The 18,926-nt window shown below is 37.1% G+C and overlaps 1 protein-coding gene across 4 annotated transcripts in view; it reads right to left on the reverse strand.

Annotated features, from left to right (window-relative positions):
* The window catches only part of MACROH2A1 (macroH2A.1 histone), a 46,731-nt gene that overhangs the window by 21,918 nt on the left and 5,887 nt on the right, over positions 1–18,926 (reverse strand). For all 4 annotated transcript variants that reach the window (XM_025163635.2, XM_088133765.1, XM_007423586.3 and 1 more), the window contains exon 2: positions 12,499–12,699. In XM_025163635.2, the coding sequence (XP_025019403.1) occupies positions 12,499–12,670 (172 nt within the window). In that variant the 5' untranslated portion in view covers positions 12,671–12,699. The remainder of the gene's footprint in view (positions 1–12,498; positions 12,700–18,926) is intronic.

Consider the following 18,926-nt stretch of genomic DNA (forward strand, 5'->3'; position numbering starts at 1 on the left):
AAATTTTCCTCAAGAAGAGTAACACTGTTCACAATAACTGGATTGTTCTGGATTGTAACTAAGGTAAAAGTAAAAGGGAGAAACTTGTGCTAATACTCTATCTACCAATTTTCTCTCTCACTATTTCCTATAGTCCCAGACAGCTGGGGGAATAAGCGTTTTCTGGCAACTTTGGGTAAAAACTCCCCATAAATCTGTGATCTTTGACTGTGAACATTTTTAACATGCACAATAGAATTCTGACGAGCTTCATGATATATGGCATTAACCAAGGTCAGAGCTCTGAATATAGTCCAGTCATTCTTTTTCGCAATGATGTTCCAAAAACTGTAGAACTCCCATGATGTTTTAAAGCAGGGTCTTACATATAAAGCATTAGTACTGAAATGGAAGTAACTGATCAAACTCAAAGTTTAATGTATATTATGGAAATTCATAAGGAACGATTCTGCAATTTCATACTTTTGAAATTTAAATGTGGGCTAAATGTCAGCTCTCTTTCTTGCACCAAGTCCAATCTGTTGTTCATTATGGAACACGAGTTGAATTCTAAATTTGCATGATGGTTTCTTTTCTCAACATTTAGTTCAAGGAAAAAGTCCTTGGTAATTGTCAGGTGTTCAGGACCTGGACTTTTGCTATGCAAATGTGAATATACCTGACAGCTAGGAACTCTGACTTCATCCAAAGTCTGATTAGACTTTGTTTCCTCTTCTGGGTAGAAATTTTATGTCTTGAGCAGAACCATTTCTCTGATTTCAAAAACCTTTGTCTTTCTTTACTTCATTGCAATGAAGTCATAATGTTGAGAATTTAGTTCCTAACAGCTAACAGATGACCTGCTGAGCAGTCGCCAGCACTTCCAACACCCCCAAAAGCCAGCAAGAGAAAAGCAAGGGGGATCTAAAAAGCGTGTGAAACTCAACCCTTCAGCCAAAAGGAAATCTGAGAAAAACTTCAGAAACTAAGAGAGGGACATTAGCATTCAGAAATAAAAAAATCTATAATAAAGAAGTCATAAATAGAATAAGAAATTTCTAAGCCATAAAGGTACTTACTTTATTCTTATTCTCTCTCTCTCTGTCATACACACACACACAAATCAGCGTTCTATTAGTGATACACTAAGTTCAGATCATCTTATAGTTTTGAATTATTTTAACAGAATAATTTATTGTGTTATTTTTCTTGCACATTCTTTTATTATGAAAATACTTTACAAAATGTCAGACTTACCTTTGACTTAGTTAGCAGTCAACAGTGATCACTCCAAGGACGAATCTTGGCAAACCAGTTCACCCAGTTAATTGCCCATGCATTAAATGTTTAAGGGATGGCTTTTAACAATGCAGCTGGCTGAATGCTGTTTAACAGAATTTACGTTTTCACTTGAGAAACCTCTCAGAATTAAAAATTTCCCTCAAAGCCAAATCTCTATTTTATCCTTTCCTTTTACACTGCAGGTGTTTCTAGAAGGCAGGCTTCCAGAAAGCAAAAGGAGAGAAAGGAAGAAAATGTTATTCTTTAGGGCTGTGCTAAATAATTAAAAGAAGTGTTTCATAAAACATGTTAGTGTGAACAAAGCACTCCCCCTTGAAGCATAAAGTAGTGCCTGTGAAAGCACACGTGCAAAACCAGCCAGGGGTAGCTTTCGAAGCAGCCATACAAGCCTTCCAAAGGATATGGCTGGTTTAATGCTTCAAGGAGAGTGCTTTATTCAGGCTAATGCACTTTGTGAAGCACCTCTTTAAATGCGTTGCTCAGCCCTATTATTTTTATTTCCCTCTTTATTGCCTATGGAAGAAGTGGTGGAGGAATATATGGTGGAAATCTATGTTGTGTCAGTCTCGTGTCAATTGGATGCAAACACACACACCAGTGAACTTCCAACAATGAGAAAGGATGGTCACATGGTAGAAGTGCCACCTGGAAGTACCATCACACAAGTTTTGTTGGAGTCTCAAGTTGTATTTCTTTGCCATATCTGATGCTGTATCTTTACAAGAAGAATGTGATCCTGTGAATATGTATTTAGACATTCAATTATTTATTGCATTTCTATCACACTTTTTCACTGGAAATTCATGACAGCGTATAGAAATTTCAATTCCCATTTTTATCCTCACAACAACCTTGTGTGGTAAATTGGGCTTAGAGAGAGCAATTGGCCCAAAGTCATCCAGTGAGCTACCTTTTCAAATGGGAACTTGACTCTTGAGCTTCCAGATCTAAGCCCAAATTTAAGCACCATATTAGATTAGCTCTCAAGGGAATTTAGTGTAGCATCTTCTCTCATAAATGGATTTTGAACTGTAGCTACAAGAAGAAACTTTAAAAACACAACTGAAAAGAAGGTCCAAAAACTGAGATAAAATGTAAATATAACTTGTTGTCAGGCCCTGATAGAAGGAAGCCAAAATCATCCAGATCCTTTCTTATTAGCTTCCTGTCCCTATTCTTTCTTTTTCTTTCTCTCAATCACTCTATAAAATGGTGTTTCCTTTGCCTACCAGTTTACACTTCACTGTTACTCTTTAACAGTTTACACATGCTCCCCCCCCCCTTTTAAATGCATTTAAACATGATTAGACTAAGCATTGCCAGATGTTGCTTGAGTGAAAGCAGTATGCAAGTTTTGGCTCAACTAGTTTACAACTCAAGACAGGTCTTGTGCTCTTAAATGTGTTCTTGGCTTACATTCTTCAGTTCCAAGGGCATTTGTTATAAACTTGTAATTACACAAATTAGATACCAGTCACATCTCATGTGTGTCCCCTGCATGTATTAACATCAACAATTACAAAGTATTAATCGATTTCTTTGGATACAATACTGGATAACTCCTTGCACTCTCTGCTGGAACAGAGGGCTATCTCTTTCCTTTCTTACTTGTGTGAAAAGAGAACAATACAGATCAAAAAGAAAATGAGGCCTAAAGTCCAACAGTAGTGAGCCTGCTGAGCCCTTGCCTACAGGTCTGCATTTCCTCATCTCAATCTTACCTCTTCATTACCTTTTGTAATTTCTTCCTAATTTCTCTGCCTACTCTGCTCTCTGGTGCCTGCTTGGTTTATGTGATCTCCTTCAAAGCAGAGAAATATCTGACTACAGTGGTAAGCCTCTTGGGAACACTAGGGAACTTGGATGGCTGAATGGTTCTGAGCTCAAAGGTTTCAGTCCTTACAATGACACTTCATTGTCACAAATAATGCAGAGCCCTCTTTTTATCAGAGAAAGATCATTCTTGCTGCTTAAGAAGGGGTTCATCGGTTGTACCAATCTGAGAATGTTTCAAACTAAATATATTTTCAGTATTAGTAAAGTTGATTGCTTTAATTAGGACATACATAACTTAAATATAAATCATATATCTCTATCTATCTATCTATCTATCTATCTATCTATCTATCTATCTATCTATCCATCCCTCCCTCCCTCCCTCCCTCCCTCCCTAGATAGATAGGAACTATGCCACATATTCAAAAGGATACTGTTATTTTTCATTGTCTGAAAACCTTTTGTTCACTCATGATGCATTTTAAGTAATATTCAAAACCTTTAAATGTTGTTCATCAAATCAAATTAGTTTTACATAACACAGAGGTTGCAATCAACATCCTTTTAGAAGAAAATCACACATAAAAAAATACGTTTTATGAGTCGGACATAGTTGCCCCATGTTTTTAAATTATTTTAATTTTTCCAGAGAAGGAAAAAAGTAACAGGGTGGGTTAAGTCAGTTCAAGATAATGAATTCTGACAACAAACATAATGAGGACTTAAAATGACAAGTTAAACACACTGGCAGGAGAAAGCTTTATTGTTCAAGCATTCAATGGCTTAGGATAAGTCTCCATATCATAAATGAATCATGATTCAACAGAAAGCTGGTGGGTTACAGCAGTATCTGAAACGTCTTGGGGATTTTGGTGATGCCATAAAGCACAAGAACAAAACCTCAAAATCAGCAACTTCAAGGTCCGGTACTGGGATTTTTTGTTTTGTTTTGTTAAGTGTTTCTTTTAAGTTTATAAAATGCATGAATTGGCAAGTCATTTCCAGTTGAGGAAAATGTTAATGGACAAAGCAGACAGTTCCAGGGTTCTTCCTATCACACTTTTCTAACAAACTACATCCAAGTATATTTGAGAAATGTATGTTTTGTAAATCACCTGCAGTTTTATAAACTTTACTCTTTCCTTGTGTTTTTCTTCAACTCAGTATAGCAGCAAATTAACAGAAATTCCCATAAACTTCATTCCTGTTGTCTTTAATTTTTCTCTACAAGATTTCTCTACCTCCTGCCTGCATTAAAAAAAAAAAGATTTACAAACACACAGGGGTGATTGTAAATGAAACTATATTAATGCAGCATACTGAAACTCCTGTAAAATAATTAGTACAGAGAAAACAAAATAAAACAAAACAAAAAGACATCATGTTTGATTTATTCATGAGTACAGTATGTCACAAATCCATTCACCATGGACTAATGGCATTAAAGGCCTCTAAATTTTGTTAATGTTCTAGAATTACAATAATCTTAGAAGAAACAGAAAAAAAGCATATAGAATTTAAGAGGCAAATAGATCAAGGCTATTTTGAAGGCTCCTGTTTGAACAAAGCTTAAATACTTTGTAACTGTCATGAGCTTCCAGATCAAAGAAATAAATATAAGATGTTTACAATCATCGGTTCTCATTTCTTGAATTGTTTCAATGTTTTGAATTTTTAAAATCCATACTTAAGATTACAAGCATCTTAATGTTTGTTGAAATTAGTAGCTTTGGTTAAGGTGTTGGAGTAGGACTGGAGAAATCCAGATTCAGGTTTATTCTCAGTGATGAAAGGACAACTGGGTGACTATGGGCCGGTCACTCTCTCTCAGTTTATCCTACTTCACAAGGTTATTGTTAGTTTAAAATTAAGGGTGGGGAAACTTCCATGCATGTATCATGTGTTCCCGTGGAAAAGTGTGATACAGATGCAGTAAATAATTGAATAACTAAATGAATATGCATAGGATTTTATTGTCAACATAGAGTTATTAAAATGCAGTTTCAGACTTATTCTGTGGGGAAAAATGGAAGAGAAAATATGTGTACCACCTTGAACTCCCAGAAGAAGACTGGCATATAAAACAAACACATAAATAAATACTCAAAGTCCACCATGCAAGAAGAAATGACGTTTGGAATATTAAATGGGTATAGATATTGCCACCACAAGAATACATAGATATTTACTTATCTATGTATTGTGATATTAACTTTCAGTGGATCATACTGAAAAGCAGGATTTATTACAAACATAGCCCACTATTACAACATCAGTAAAGCTTCTGCTTTTGCTGTCTAATCAGGACTGCAAATCCTGGGATTGTTCCTGTACCATTAGGCAGAAAATAACATTCAATTTGCTAAGATGTGCAGGCCTAAAGAAAAAAACGGAAAGAGAAAACAAAAATAATGGGGTAGGTAACAGAGTTATTTTTATTAATTATGTAAAATACAAATTGTGCCAGAGCTAAAGCACTCCCATGCCTGTTTATACCATCCCTTACTTTCCTCCATAAGATTATTTCTATAAGCTCTCTTTTTTGCTAAAAATATTTTACTATCACAACAGACACTGAAAAATGCTGGCTCAGGGCCCAGAGTGATTATAGGAAAGAGAAGATAGAGGACAGCTATAGTCTGGCTAGCGTTTTGCTTCATGCCATAACCCTGAAAGAGGATGCTGATAAATAGAACCAACCTCAGGGGATCTTGTGGGGTCCCATAACAAGCCGTGCTGCTGCCTCTGATCTGGTTTCTCCATAGCCCCTGCCTCAGGCAGCCAACAAGAAAACAGTCTCCAACTGTTTTCAGCAAAAAACACAGCAAGGAGCTCAATCTCAAAACCACATCATAACAAAACAATATAGATGGGCATAAAAACCTAAAAGGCCTAAGTCCTGCTGGAAGCAGAAGAGTTTTGCTATCTGGGTTCTCTGGACTGATGATTTCAAAGCTCACCTGTAAATACCAATCCAGCTTTCTCCTCCAAAATTATCCCAGGTTTTGGAAGAATAGAAAGGAGCAGATCTTGGATATGAGCAGATTCAAGATATTAGCACTAAAGTGTATACATACTGTATTTTTCCGACTATGATACTTTTTTCTAAAATCCTTACCCTAAAAACTGAAGGGCATCTTATTCAAGGAAGTCAGCCGAGAATCGCGCGGTTCCAAACTGCCCATACTTTGTTTCTGCAGAAAGGCTTCCTCCTATTGCTAGCCTCCAATCACGAGTGAAATAGCTTGTCTCCCAAACAGACTTCCTCCAATCACGAGCCTGATGTAACTGACGTCAGCTGATGCTGAACAAACCAACTGGAGGAAGGCTGATTGCAGAGACAAGCTATCGGCAGTTTCACTCGTGCTTGAATGTAATCAGTTAAGCAAAAGAGCCTGGAAATAGAGCTGCAGAGAGACGGTTTGGACCTCCTCCCACCAAGTGTATCAGGTCAATGTTAACTAATTACTAAATAAAAATGTGTTCTGCACTATCTTTAAAATATTGATTTTTTAATTTTGGGCTGGAAAAGTGGGGGTCGTCTTCTACATGGGGGTGTCTTATTGTTGGAAAAATACGGTAAGTTTGTTGCTTGGCTCTGTTCGGCTTGCTATGCCACAAGCTGCTGGGACCTGGTTCATTCAATCTTTCCTCTTGAATTTCTTAGGTATAGTTTTACAGTTATCAGTGACATTATACATCATCTTTAAATGGTAGAAATGGTTGCTTTTACAGTGGTGATTCCAGAAATGTTGCTTGGGTCAGGTTAGGAATGGCTATCAAGAAAATTAATCTCTGACATGATTAAGTAATAATAATGTGTCTAAATAATAGTGCTGGTGCTGTATGTTTGATTTGAGGTTTCAAAGCAAGAATAATACATCAGTAGAAAATGATTAGCATACTTACTTTATTTCCAAAGTAAGGATTTCCAAAGGGATTTCAGAATTCTGTTACTTTTTAAGGGAACAAATGTATATAATAACTTACTTTTCAGATAAGAACAGACGATTATTAAAAAGAATCTGTAAGTTTGTCTTGCAGTCTCATAAACATAACAGCAAACTGTGAATACAAATGCTTTGGTTTCTGGATTTAAATTCTACCTGACTTCATAATAGTTGTAAGCTCTCCCTGCTATTTCACTTTCTGTACAATAAACTCTGGTCCTTCATTTCCAAATCCTCTTGATATCCTCCTGCTTTGACTTTGCCAAAATCTTTTTTCTTACAAACTTCTTGGCTAATCATCTCCATTTGGATTCAGAACAAGCTCATCCTTCTCAAAGCATCCACAGGTTTGAAGGTACTGTTTACCTTATATCCCACAGCTGTGCAAAGAACAGATCAGGAAATTCTCTAGGTATGATGTGTTCATGGAGAGATCCAGAGGTTCAACAAAAATCACAGAAAATGATTTCTCATTCCCCTCCCCCCCCCAGGGCTACTGTATCTACTAGATGGCTACTAGATAGCAGCAAAGACCTATAGAAAACTCCATTTAGAGTTTTAAACTCTATTGCCATTTAGAGCTAATTTGGATTTTTGCACCTCAAATCTCAGCCTTAGCCACAATTCACAACTGAATCCAAGTTCACAGAGTCCATAAAGAGACCATGACAGGAGTGAAAACAAAATCATAGGTTTATTTATTATTTATTAATCAGATTTCTCGGCCAACCAATTCCAGCTCCAACAACTCTGGGCTGCTTAACAAAGAGTAAAATCAAGAAAAGAACCCAAAAGACAACATCATCCAGAGGGAGTAACAATCAAGATAAAAAAATAAACACCCTTCCCACATCATCATATGAACCTCTAAGGGGATGCTGTTCTGGAGGGCAGGGGCTTGCTGGATCCTGCCAGGTGACATTACTTTATTTCAGGACCAGGAGCAAACTAACAATGGAAACAGAAGCTGTCCTATGGAGGAGCTTACTTTGATCATCCAGACAGATACTTCAAGGGAGCATGAAATGGCATACTTCTTGCTTGTTTGTTTGTTTGTTTTGTAAAAGCAAATAGCCATCATCACACATTCCCACTGGGAATAAACATCTTATTCTTTAAAACCTTTGATTGCATTTTAAATGGACACAGGCATCAGAGTAATCAGCCAAATGAAAGTGTCTTTTTCTGCGCTCTGCTTCTTTAAAAATTAGTCAGACAGAAAAACCATGCAAGCAATTAAAAGAAAAAATGCGTGCGCATACACACGCCCAGAGTAATCACAGTTTCTCATAATGGAACTAATTAGAAGTAGAGAATCCCTCCTTCTCAGTTCTTTCTATAATACCTTCCTTAGTGATTGCAGGCAATGTTTACAAATTCCCAAGTTGCTGGATTCTTCTCCCCCATTCTCACCAGCCCCAAATATGATCTTCATGCTTCATTTTATTTCTCTGCTCAAGGTACTTCAGCTGACAGAAGTGAGGAAATCAGTTATATAATTGGAACCATGTGCTGCTCATAAACATTTCTAGCAATACATCTAGTTGCAAGTTGTTGTTTTAAATAAAACACACAGTGAAGACTATTTTATCAAAAAACATGCAGTTTTGAATATTTTGATTTAGATTTCATGTCTGATAGAAGCATTCCTTTTACTCCCTGGGAAGATACATAAGAATACAAATCTAGATTTTTAGATCATAATAATATACTAACTCAGGAATATACTATTTTGATCCAAAAGGACAGTGATTACATTTAGAGACTAACAGAAGACCTGGCAGCCCAATCAAGTGGCAGCTTCTAGATGACCATGGCTGGTCTTGAAAAGTTAAGCAAGGTCAGACCTGATTAGTACTTGGATGGAAGACCTAGGAAATCTCAGGGCTATGGACTACACTGAGAAGTTGAAAAAAAAAAAAAATCCTAAAGGCAGTAATGGGGGGCTATTTGCATATTTTTGTCAAGAAACAATATGGTTGCATCCATGTAATCAGAAGCCAAGGGATTTAAGGGCACGTAAATTGACTAGTAGGCATAGTTTAGGTTTATATTATTTACATTAATCTACTTAATATTTAAGAGAAACTCAGTATTACATCTTTTTAACAAATAAACATAATCCATATTTTCTTAAAAATTGTATGTTTAACTTAAAAATTTACAAAGAACAAAGAGGCTGAAATCCTGCTGACTCGAGCCATCTTCACATACTCCCAACTGTCCACCTCTTGTCCCTCAGCAACAGAAAGCTCTGCCACTGCCCAAGAAGCCCTCTGTGGGCAGATCCCCCTTTCCATTCTCAGAAGGTATCTTACAGTCCTGATATCCTTCTCAGGGACAACAAGGATCCACCATTATTGTCACATAAAAACAACAACAATTTCCTAAACTAATGAACTTACTCTCTTCTAAAAAAAGTAATGTTAAAAATGCTTTGCTGAAGTTAAAAGTGTGATTAAATAATTCCTGAGTTCCACAATATATGATGACATAATTAAGGTATATAATGCTTTCTTACTAAGTGTATTAAATCTTTTTACAGAACAAGTACATGGTTGTACAGAAACACAGGATATATATTCTGATCATAACATATGTAGGTATTAAAGCAAATAGCCAAATAGTAATATACAGAAAATATTTACCATAAATTCATATGCAAGAATCAACACATGAGGTTAGGCTCCTTTTCGATACTTCCAATAGAGTTCCTAGTATATGAATTTACCAGACACATATAACTTGCTACACTTGTTTTGAAAACCACATTATGCCAGTCATGGGGTGAAACAATGGCACTGTCAAGGAATGCTTTAACAATGAACATGTACTCATTAGTCAGTTTAGGATTATTTTTATGTAGACCTTTTTTATGTAGACCAATTTTTATTTAGACCATTCAAAGAGGGCACCAAGGAGCATAAAATGTTATCTTTTACTGAATCTATTTTATCCCGAAGGGCTTAGGGCTAATATTTTATGAGTGGATACATTAATTTGTTCTAAGCAGAATTTTGCCATAACTTTAACTGCTAATATTATTACCATTACCCTGCTTTTCTGTCAGAGGGCACTCATTCTCTAATTCTCATTTTCTGTTACCCTTTTGCATGACAGCACTGTTGCTTGTACTGAGACCACCTATGTTTCCTTATTCAGAAGTACAGGTAGTCTTCAAGTTACAACTGCAACTGGGGCCAGGATTGCTGTAGCTAAGTGATGTGGTTAAAAAGTGACCGTTATCACTCAGTGACAGCAATCCAGGCAGTCCCAGATGTCAAGGCCAGGGACCCTTCATTCATGCCTTCATTCCCTGGCCTTGACATCTGGGACTGCCTGGATTGCCGTCACTGAGTGATAACGGTCACTTTTTAACCACATCACTTAACTTGCACAGGGAGGCTGAGAAAGAGCGTGCAAGGTATGTGCATGCATGTGTGTGATTGAAGGGAGGCCAGGGAATGAGGTGCATGTGATTGCACAGAGGCCAAGGAAAGAAGGGTGCAAGCGAAGGGGAAGATGTGTGCAAGCGAAGGGGAGAAAGAGGGCGCAGGGCGTGCAAGCAAAAAAAGGCCGGAGAAGGGAAACTTACTCCAGCAACTTGCAACCTTCCTTGCTGGCTTCCCACTGACTTTGCTTGGGGGAAGCTGGCAGGGAATGACACAAATAGTGATCTCATGACCGCGGGATGCTGCAACTGATCATAAGTGCAAGCTAGTTGCCAGGCACCTGAATTTTGTTCATGTGACCGTGTGAAGCTGCAATGGCCACAACTTCGAGGACCGGTTGTAAATCTCCTTTTTTAGCACCATCGTACTTCGAATGGTCACTGAACAATGGTCATAAGTCAAGGACTACCTGTATGTTTCAAGATTAACCGCAACATTCAACGTGGCAAATGCAGCTAACTGTGAAAGAGTATAACGTGATGGACATTGTAACATACACAAAAACATCAGACTTAACTAATACATTAATGGGTTGAGAGCTGTTTGTGACTGATCAATAAAAAAAACGAAAGTCCATGCTTGTAATCACTAGGAAGGAAAATAAAAATAGAGCCACTGATGCAATAATCTTTATACAAATCTATGGTGAAACCACCCTTGAAGTAGTTTCTAATCATCTCTAAAAAGGCTTTTATAGATGCAAAAAAAGGTGAACCGAATTAGGGGCTGGAGCAACTTCCCTACAAGGAAAGACCACTATAGTTAAGGCTATTTACATGGAGCCAGGGGTGTGCGTGAAATGGAAAATATGTTGCCTTTTGAACCTCAAACTTAACTATTGTGTTTCAGATGTTCAGCTGAGCCATTTTGAATCTACTACAATTTGGCAGAAACAACACCCAGAACATTTATATCATTCTGGGTTTTGGTCAGTATAACATCTGGAGGAATTCCAGAGTGATTATATGGGGAGAGTAGTTCAAGGCTGGCACACATCACTCCTCTCTTCCTTTTTCTGCACAGTCTATAAAAAGCCCAGCCAGCCCTAATATTCCCATCCTTCCTCTCAGCTGCTATTGATGTCCCAATGAAACATATCTTACCAGAATATCCATTCTCCTGGTCTTCCCAGCTCCTTCCCTCCCCTTCTTCCCAGTTGCTGCTGCTGCCAATGTTCACACACATCACAGCCAATCTCCCTTCCTTTTCAAGCTCTGATGAATTGTTCCATAGGATTAGGGGAAACTTAGAACAGGGTAAATGATGGAATAGTGGAAGCAGAAAAGGGAATCAGCAAAAATATTTCCTCCTCACCCTTCTCCTGTTGGATCTCTGACCTTTCCACAAATGTTGGACATATTTATGGAGGAGTACACCTAGATCCAACAGACTGTTGTGCACTATAATCACATATTATTCTAGTTTCAGAAACTTGTTCCTGTGTCCTTTTTGCCTGTTAATCTTGTCCATTGCCAATAATGAACTCACATGAATTTAGCCCAAGTAAAATCAACAAAACTTCATTAACAATACAATAATTTTTCACTACTGTAATTTTTAATAACAGAATGCTTTTTTAAATGTTACTTTAGTTGCTTCTAGTTGACTTAAATTTCTATTCACTGTCTTTTTCTTTTGTAAAATCAGATAATGAGTAGAAACATATGCATTAAACATCAGTTTTACTCTGACCTTGATTCTTATTAGCAGCTTACATGCTGTATGGGTATATGGGTATGTATGCATTTAATGAAACATTATAACATTATAATTAACCATTATTCAAAAGCTACTAATCTTAATGGAAATCTATTGCAAATTCAGTTTAAAAAAGAGGATTTACAACTGCTCGAATTCTGTGGTATAATACCTCCAAGAATTAGAAAAAGGAACTAAGATTAAAACTTGACAAACTGGATTATGTGGATAATTTTTCTATTCCAGATCTCCTTCTCATTTGGTTCCCAAACATTCTTTTATGATTTTTTTAAAATTTTATTTGTATTGCATTCTCATGGCTCTTATTCAAATGAACTTACCAGTCAGGTATTCAAGTACCGCTGCCATATATACTGGAGCACCGACCCCAATTCTGTATTTTGGATGACCTTTCTTAATATAACGAAGCATTCGTCCAACAGGGAATATGACCCCAGCCTTTGCTGAGCGAGATGTCTTGGTTGACTTTTTCTTTCCACCCCTGCTGGACATTTTTTTTCAAGTGGGTCTGGATTAGCACACTAAAAATAAAGAGGAAAATAAGATTACCTTCGAATTCTGTAATATTTATTCCAAATAATAAATAAAACCTTAATACAGTAGTATTATAAAACATCGATGACTAAATAAGGCCTATGGTTTCTAAGCTCATTGTGCAATTTCAATGGCCGTACATACTATCACCAAATATAGGATATTTAGTGTATTCCCACAATGGTAATTGAATTAAGCATTGTCAGTGTGTAAGCAAGATCACTCTCCAAAAGAATCAATATTTCAGTGCAGGAAGCATCCTGAAGATTCCCACATTAATCTTTTTGGGTAGTAAATTTTTAGACTATATGGCTAAGAAGATATAATAGAAGACATATAAAAAAGGTCTGATAAAATCTCCAAAGCAAAAGTTAGGTTTAATTCAGGAGGGCACAGGAGAACTGAAATATTGTACATAACTCTTTGCCAACATGCATCCAGCTTCTAGAAGTAAATTATGAAAAGCAACTATCACAAATGATTTTTGCAAAATGACATAATTCTAATTCTGATAATGAAGAATTTGGATTTTCATTGAATCTGGATTTATGTCCATAATCACCATTTCAAGATGTTTCAACTGTGGTAGAAAATGTAATACAGGTAGTCCTTGGTTAACAACAGTAATTGGGAGCAGAACTTCCGTTGCTAAACAATGTGGTTATAAAGCTTGATGTCATGTGACTGCATTGCTTAGCGATGGCAATCCCTGTAGTCTCCATTGCCATCATTAAGGGAGGATCACAAGTCATTAAGTTAGGACCTCCTTGCAACTTCCTGCCAGTTACCAACAACCAAGTCAGTGGGGAAGTCAGCAGGAAGTTGCAAGTCCCAGGCAGCTCACAAGCAGGTGGCAGGCAGGTAAGTGGCTGTTGCTGGGTGGGGGAGGGCACACAAGGGCTGGGGGTGGCTGCTGCCAGGTGAGGAAGAGTGTGTGGGTGGCTGGCAAGGCGTGGTATGAGCTCAGTGGGGCAGGAGGAGGGTGTGCAAGGTGTGTGGGTGATGGCAAGATGAGGCAGGACTGGCTGCTGCTGGGTAGGGGAGGGTGCATGAGGGTACAAGTGGCTGCAATGCTGCGGTGTGGCAAGAAGTCCCAGAGCCACAGCATGGGAAGCAGCCCCAGAGCCATGGTGTCTCTCTGTGCATGGCTGGGATAGTGAGCCCAGAGGAGGGGAGGCAGGTGAAGGTGATGGTCAGCTGGGAGGGTGGTCGTAAATGTGGGCTGGCTCGAATTTATCACTTGACCATGGGGGCGCTGCAATGGTTTAAAGTTCAAGGACTGGTCGCAAGTCCATTTTTCCAGTGCTGTCATCACTTTGAACAGTCACTGAACAAATGGATGTTAAGCAAGGACTACTGGTACAGGAATACTCATGTGTACACAGATGCATATACTATATACCTACAATTTGTTCCCTCTGAGGGCAACCAACATTGTGTAAAGCACAGAAAAGGAGTTCAAAATAGTAAGTAAACAAAATTAAAAGCATGAGATAATGGAAAAGGAACTATAGCTAAACTATAGCTAAAAGCTACTACACTAATACCATTCACTAAACTTTTTTACCATTCACTAAATTATTTTTCTGTCCTTGTGAACCATTACAGCTTTCATCATATCCATACACCACTTCATAATTGCCTTTTGTTCTCACTTCTTTTTGAGGAACTCATTAACTCTATCCAATCATGAGTTACATAATTTTCATTACCCATCTCCATCCACTTATTCTTTCTTTATATATTTGTTCTGGGACATGAGTCTCATTCATTCTCTTTATGTGACCATACCACTTCAACGTACTTCTTTAGTTCTGGTCACTCACTCTTATATTCAGTCCACGTTTATTCAACACCCATTCATTCTTGACTCTAGTTCTTCCTGTTTTACAATATATATCTTAAAGTGGTTCATTCCCACTGCATTCAGTGTAACTGTTAAGTTTCTCCTGACATACAAAACTTTTACTCTTTATAAGAAAGTGGCAGAAGCCACTTTTGCTTCCTTTGACATTCATTCCTCACAACCAACCACATACTACCCACTACTTTTTTTAAAACAGCATTTGCATGTTTTAACATTTCTCCATTTATTGTCTCATCTCTAGGAAACATTATACCAAGGTACAAATGCATCTACTCGCTCTAGATTTTGCGATTTATGTATAACTTGCAATGGTTCACTCCATTTTCCCTGTAAAACATGACTACTGTAAATAAGACAGCACTGTGATGCTAGCAGAAAGCACAAAACAGCTAGCTGTGGATGGCTACCTATGTTTTTAATAATGTATTGTGGATTAATTGATGTTTGCATTTTACTGTTAGTATCTTTGACAGATGGGACTTCAGAATACAGCTTATTCATTAGATTTATGACAAGATCAGACCAGAATCAAGTTACAGGCATACTAAAAAGCACTTTTCTTATCCAGGTAGTTGTGGCAACTGAAGAAACCTGAACATTATTGCAATGGCAATACGTACATCTACAATGACATATGTAGGAGAAAAAAGCAAAACAAAAATAGAATAATAAATCTGACTTTTAAACAGTACAATTCAGTACTTCTTTACTTAAAAATAAATCTCAACAGTTTTCATCTCCAAGAAATGTGCATCATATATTCTTAAAAACAACAACAGTCTTAATAGAGACTTAGCTTTCAGGGCCTTTATTATTTTCAAGAACTGTCCAAGTTTGCCTATATAATTACGTAAATGTTATTCAGATGAGAAATATGGGTTCTATCCTGTTATACTTTTCTGCTTACATTTGATGTTTTATTTTTTTAAACTATATACTGTGTATATATGTGTGTGTGTGTGTGTGTGTGTATATATATATAGGATACTATGTAGTTGTTCAAAACAAGAGACTTCCTGTATTATTATTTTCAATAGTTCTACTGCACCATATGTAGAAACATATATTTATAATCATGAAACAAAAGTTGTAAAAACACCACTCAAAATGCAGACTTACACTTACGTGTGTACATATGCATCAAATACATAAAACATGCCTGGGGTTTGGAAAATGTGCCAATAGCTTTACCAATCAACTTCCAGATCAAAAAGCCTATTGGTACAAGAACACCAATTTTCTCTGGCATATTTTTCCATGTGCTAGTTCTTCCTAGAGATGCGTAAGTAATCTTGCTTCCTGTTTTTACAAGGACATGGAAACTTCCTCCACCAATTGTTGTAAGAGATAGGGAGGGAGGGACAGAGATAGGATGTATGGTTCTGGTTAGTCCCACTTGAATAAAGTTTGCTACAGGCACTTTTCCCATGAAAGTAGACTAGTCTTCAATATATATTTAAGTTTTTGGACTGACCTTAAAAGCAAATTCCAAGGCTAGCAAGGCCTACTTCATACTAAGCCCTGTAAACAACACTTGCATATACAATATTTAGTTCTTTTATCTTTCTGGAAAGGATAAAGAGCTGCAATTAAATTCCTGGAATGTGGAATGGTGGAATTCATCTCTTTACCAACTAGGCTTTTTTATGCCATTCCCCAGCTGGAGTTTCATAAACTTCAGTCTGACAACTTCTTTCCACAAACATAATTGCACTTGACACCCATGAAGTATGGCCAAAACCTGCCAGTTAATTTACTACCACACACAACCTTTTTGCGGATAATTCTGCAGAGTGCCTGTAATTTTTAACTTGCATTTTTCTAACAGTATAGGCATTACCATAAAATGCTAAAAAGCTCCAGAGAGAGGGGTAGTTTACAAGTTCAGAAACCATGGCTCTGCTGGGAACTGGTGGTTTAAAAAACCTTTCCAAATACTTAAACTTTTTATTTCCTGTTGTGGCTTTTTCCTTTACCCGTGTGGAGATAGGCAGTTCCATAAACAAAATTTTATAAACCAAAGGAAAACCTATTGGCATTTATTAACCTTAAGAAAACCTCCTCCTCACCCAAAACTGTTCTGAGATCAAATGATATTTTTTCACAGTAATTCTTCTTGCTCTTACATTTCTCTTCCCTATTATTAAATTATGGTATCTCTGTTTCGAATTTTTGACTTGCTTGGTCTCCATTCCTTTTTCTCCCCACATTGTTCTATTTCTCTCACTACGTGTTTTGTGTATTTGCAACCAGATCTATCAAAACACAAGTACCAGGCATCTCCAAATAAAATAGTTTATCCAGGTCAATCCAATACTTAACCATTTCTATGAATGCCTTCACAGAAAATTGAATTGTCACACAGATTTTTGTTATTAATTACTCAATATATGAAAAGTTGTCTATATTTCAGAAGAGACTACTGTTTTGACTGAGGCTATCATGACAGTCCTAACTGAATATGTCCTATATAAGATAATATACTATATTATATTATCGCAGCAGCAATTGTTCAGAAACTTAAGAAAACATTGTTTTAAAAAAGTTAAGAAGCTTCACCCCATCCCATTATTCTTTTCATTTTGGAATTAAAACAAAAATGAAAACTGGCATGTAACTAACAAAACCATCTGGTTAATTCCAGCTTCTCTACCAGCCCTTAAAAACAATAGAGGCCTCAGTAACTCTGGAAACTGAGCATGATAAAACAGTTCATCTCCAATTAAAATAATAGTAAGGGATATTTTTCACATTTTGTATTGAAATTTAAATCTAAATTCTTTAAAACAACTTTAAAGCTACATCTATTACAATTTTTTAAAATCTATCAGTTATTGGGAACAGGCAAGTTTATTAATAACAGTTACAAACTGAGATGCTGCCTGAATGTCAGCTTGCTTTTTTTTAAAACACATTTTCTTAACAATTACTATATATACAACTCTAATGTGACAATTTTCACAAAATCTAGCATTTTCCAACAGAATCACAGACTTGGAATAAGCCATTTCAGTCATTCAAGTAACATTCTTTAAGTTATCAGCCACAGCTGCATATTCTTAGCCCTTGCTGGTAGTCCAGAAATGAAGGACAGGAGATGAAGGATGGGGAAAAAAGTCAGATCTAATCAGAAGTGCTCCAATTTCATTGGGTCTGCTATAATGCTGTACCCACGTCAGTGACGGCATGTAGCTGACCTTGGCTGATCTTAAAAAGCTAAGCAGAATTGGACCAGGTTAGTACTTGGATACCCCATGAATTATTAAGATTATAAGACTGGGGGAAAAAAAGTCTTGAAGAAGGTAATAACAAGCTACTTCCATATTATTGCCACAGAAACTATATGGCACATCCATGACATCACCAGAAATGAAGCTCAGCTAGAAGGATGTTAGCCCTGCAAGGCAGTCCAGACGAGAAGCACAATCAGAGTACTAGCTCTATCTTTATTGTAAGGTTACATTAACAGAATCTTGCAAGACTGAAAGTATTTCTCCCCTCCTTTCATTTTACTCTCTGGAAAACTAGGGAGGATCCCTTCTGAAACGTTTCCCATGTCCTCCCTCCTTCTGTGGGCTGATATATTTTTTACGCACCGGTTGTCCAGTCTGCAGCTTTCCTTCCTGTCTCCCAAGGTCACTCCCACATACCATTACATCAGCTCACAGTGTAGCAGTTGAAGCTGTATCAATGAGCAAGTTGGGTCACATATTTCACATTAATAAAACCAGTTTCTGAAGTGCATTTGGCATGATTGTTATTAAGTTATCAATATTAGTCTGTTATTGACTGGTAGCAGGTACTCAGGTGATGGGTAGATGATGGGTATATTTCTGCTGAGCAATTAGCATTCATTCTCATGGCTATGTGGCAATGGCTTGTTCGTTCTGAGATAGGGATACATACGGACAATGATTACCTGCATACACATGTCAGATTTTGTTGTATATGGCATTGCTACTAGATAATAATCTCCTAAGGCTGGATAAAAGCCAAGCTGAACTAGAACTACATTTACATGTTTTGCTTGAACTGCCAACAGACATTGTACATTTGACACAGACATAACACCATCAGGTGCTACCATTTCAACCTATGAACTTATTAGAACTTATTTTATTCATTTATCTGGCTCTCTATACTAGTAGTGTAGGGTGAAGGGCATGAAATTACTGCATACTATCTTCACAAGAGCCATGTGAAGTTGATTATGGAAAAATAGTATTTCTGTAAACTAAGAACTAAGATTTAGAGTCGGGTCTCCACAGTGTAGCTTCATTACCCTATCTATGATATCATATTGATTTTCCTGCTGTTTTGTTCAGCTGAACTATGTTCTTTTTACAA

Source organism: Python bivittatus, unplaced genomic scaffold (genome assembly GCF_059951505.1).
Source record: "Python bivittatus isolate LINGU-HERP-01145 unplaced genomic scaffold, Pbiv_v1 ctg000080_np1212, whole genome shotgun sequence".
Taxonomy (NCBI): domain Eukaryota; kingdom Metazoa; phylum Chordata; class Lepidosauria; order Squamata; family Pythonidae; genus Python; species Python bivittatus.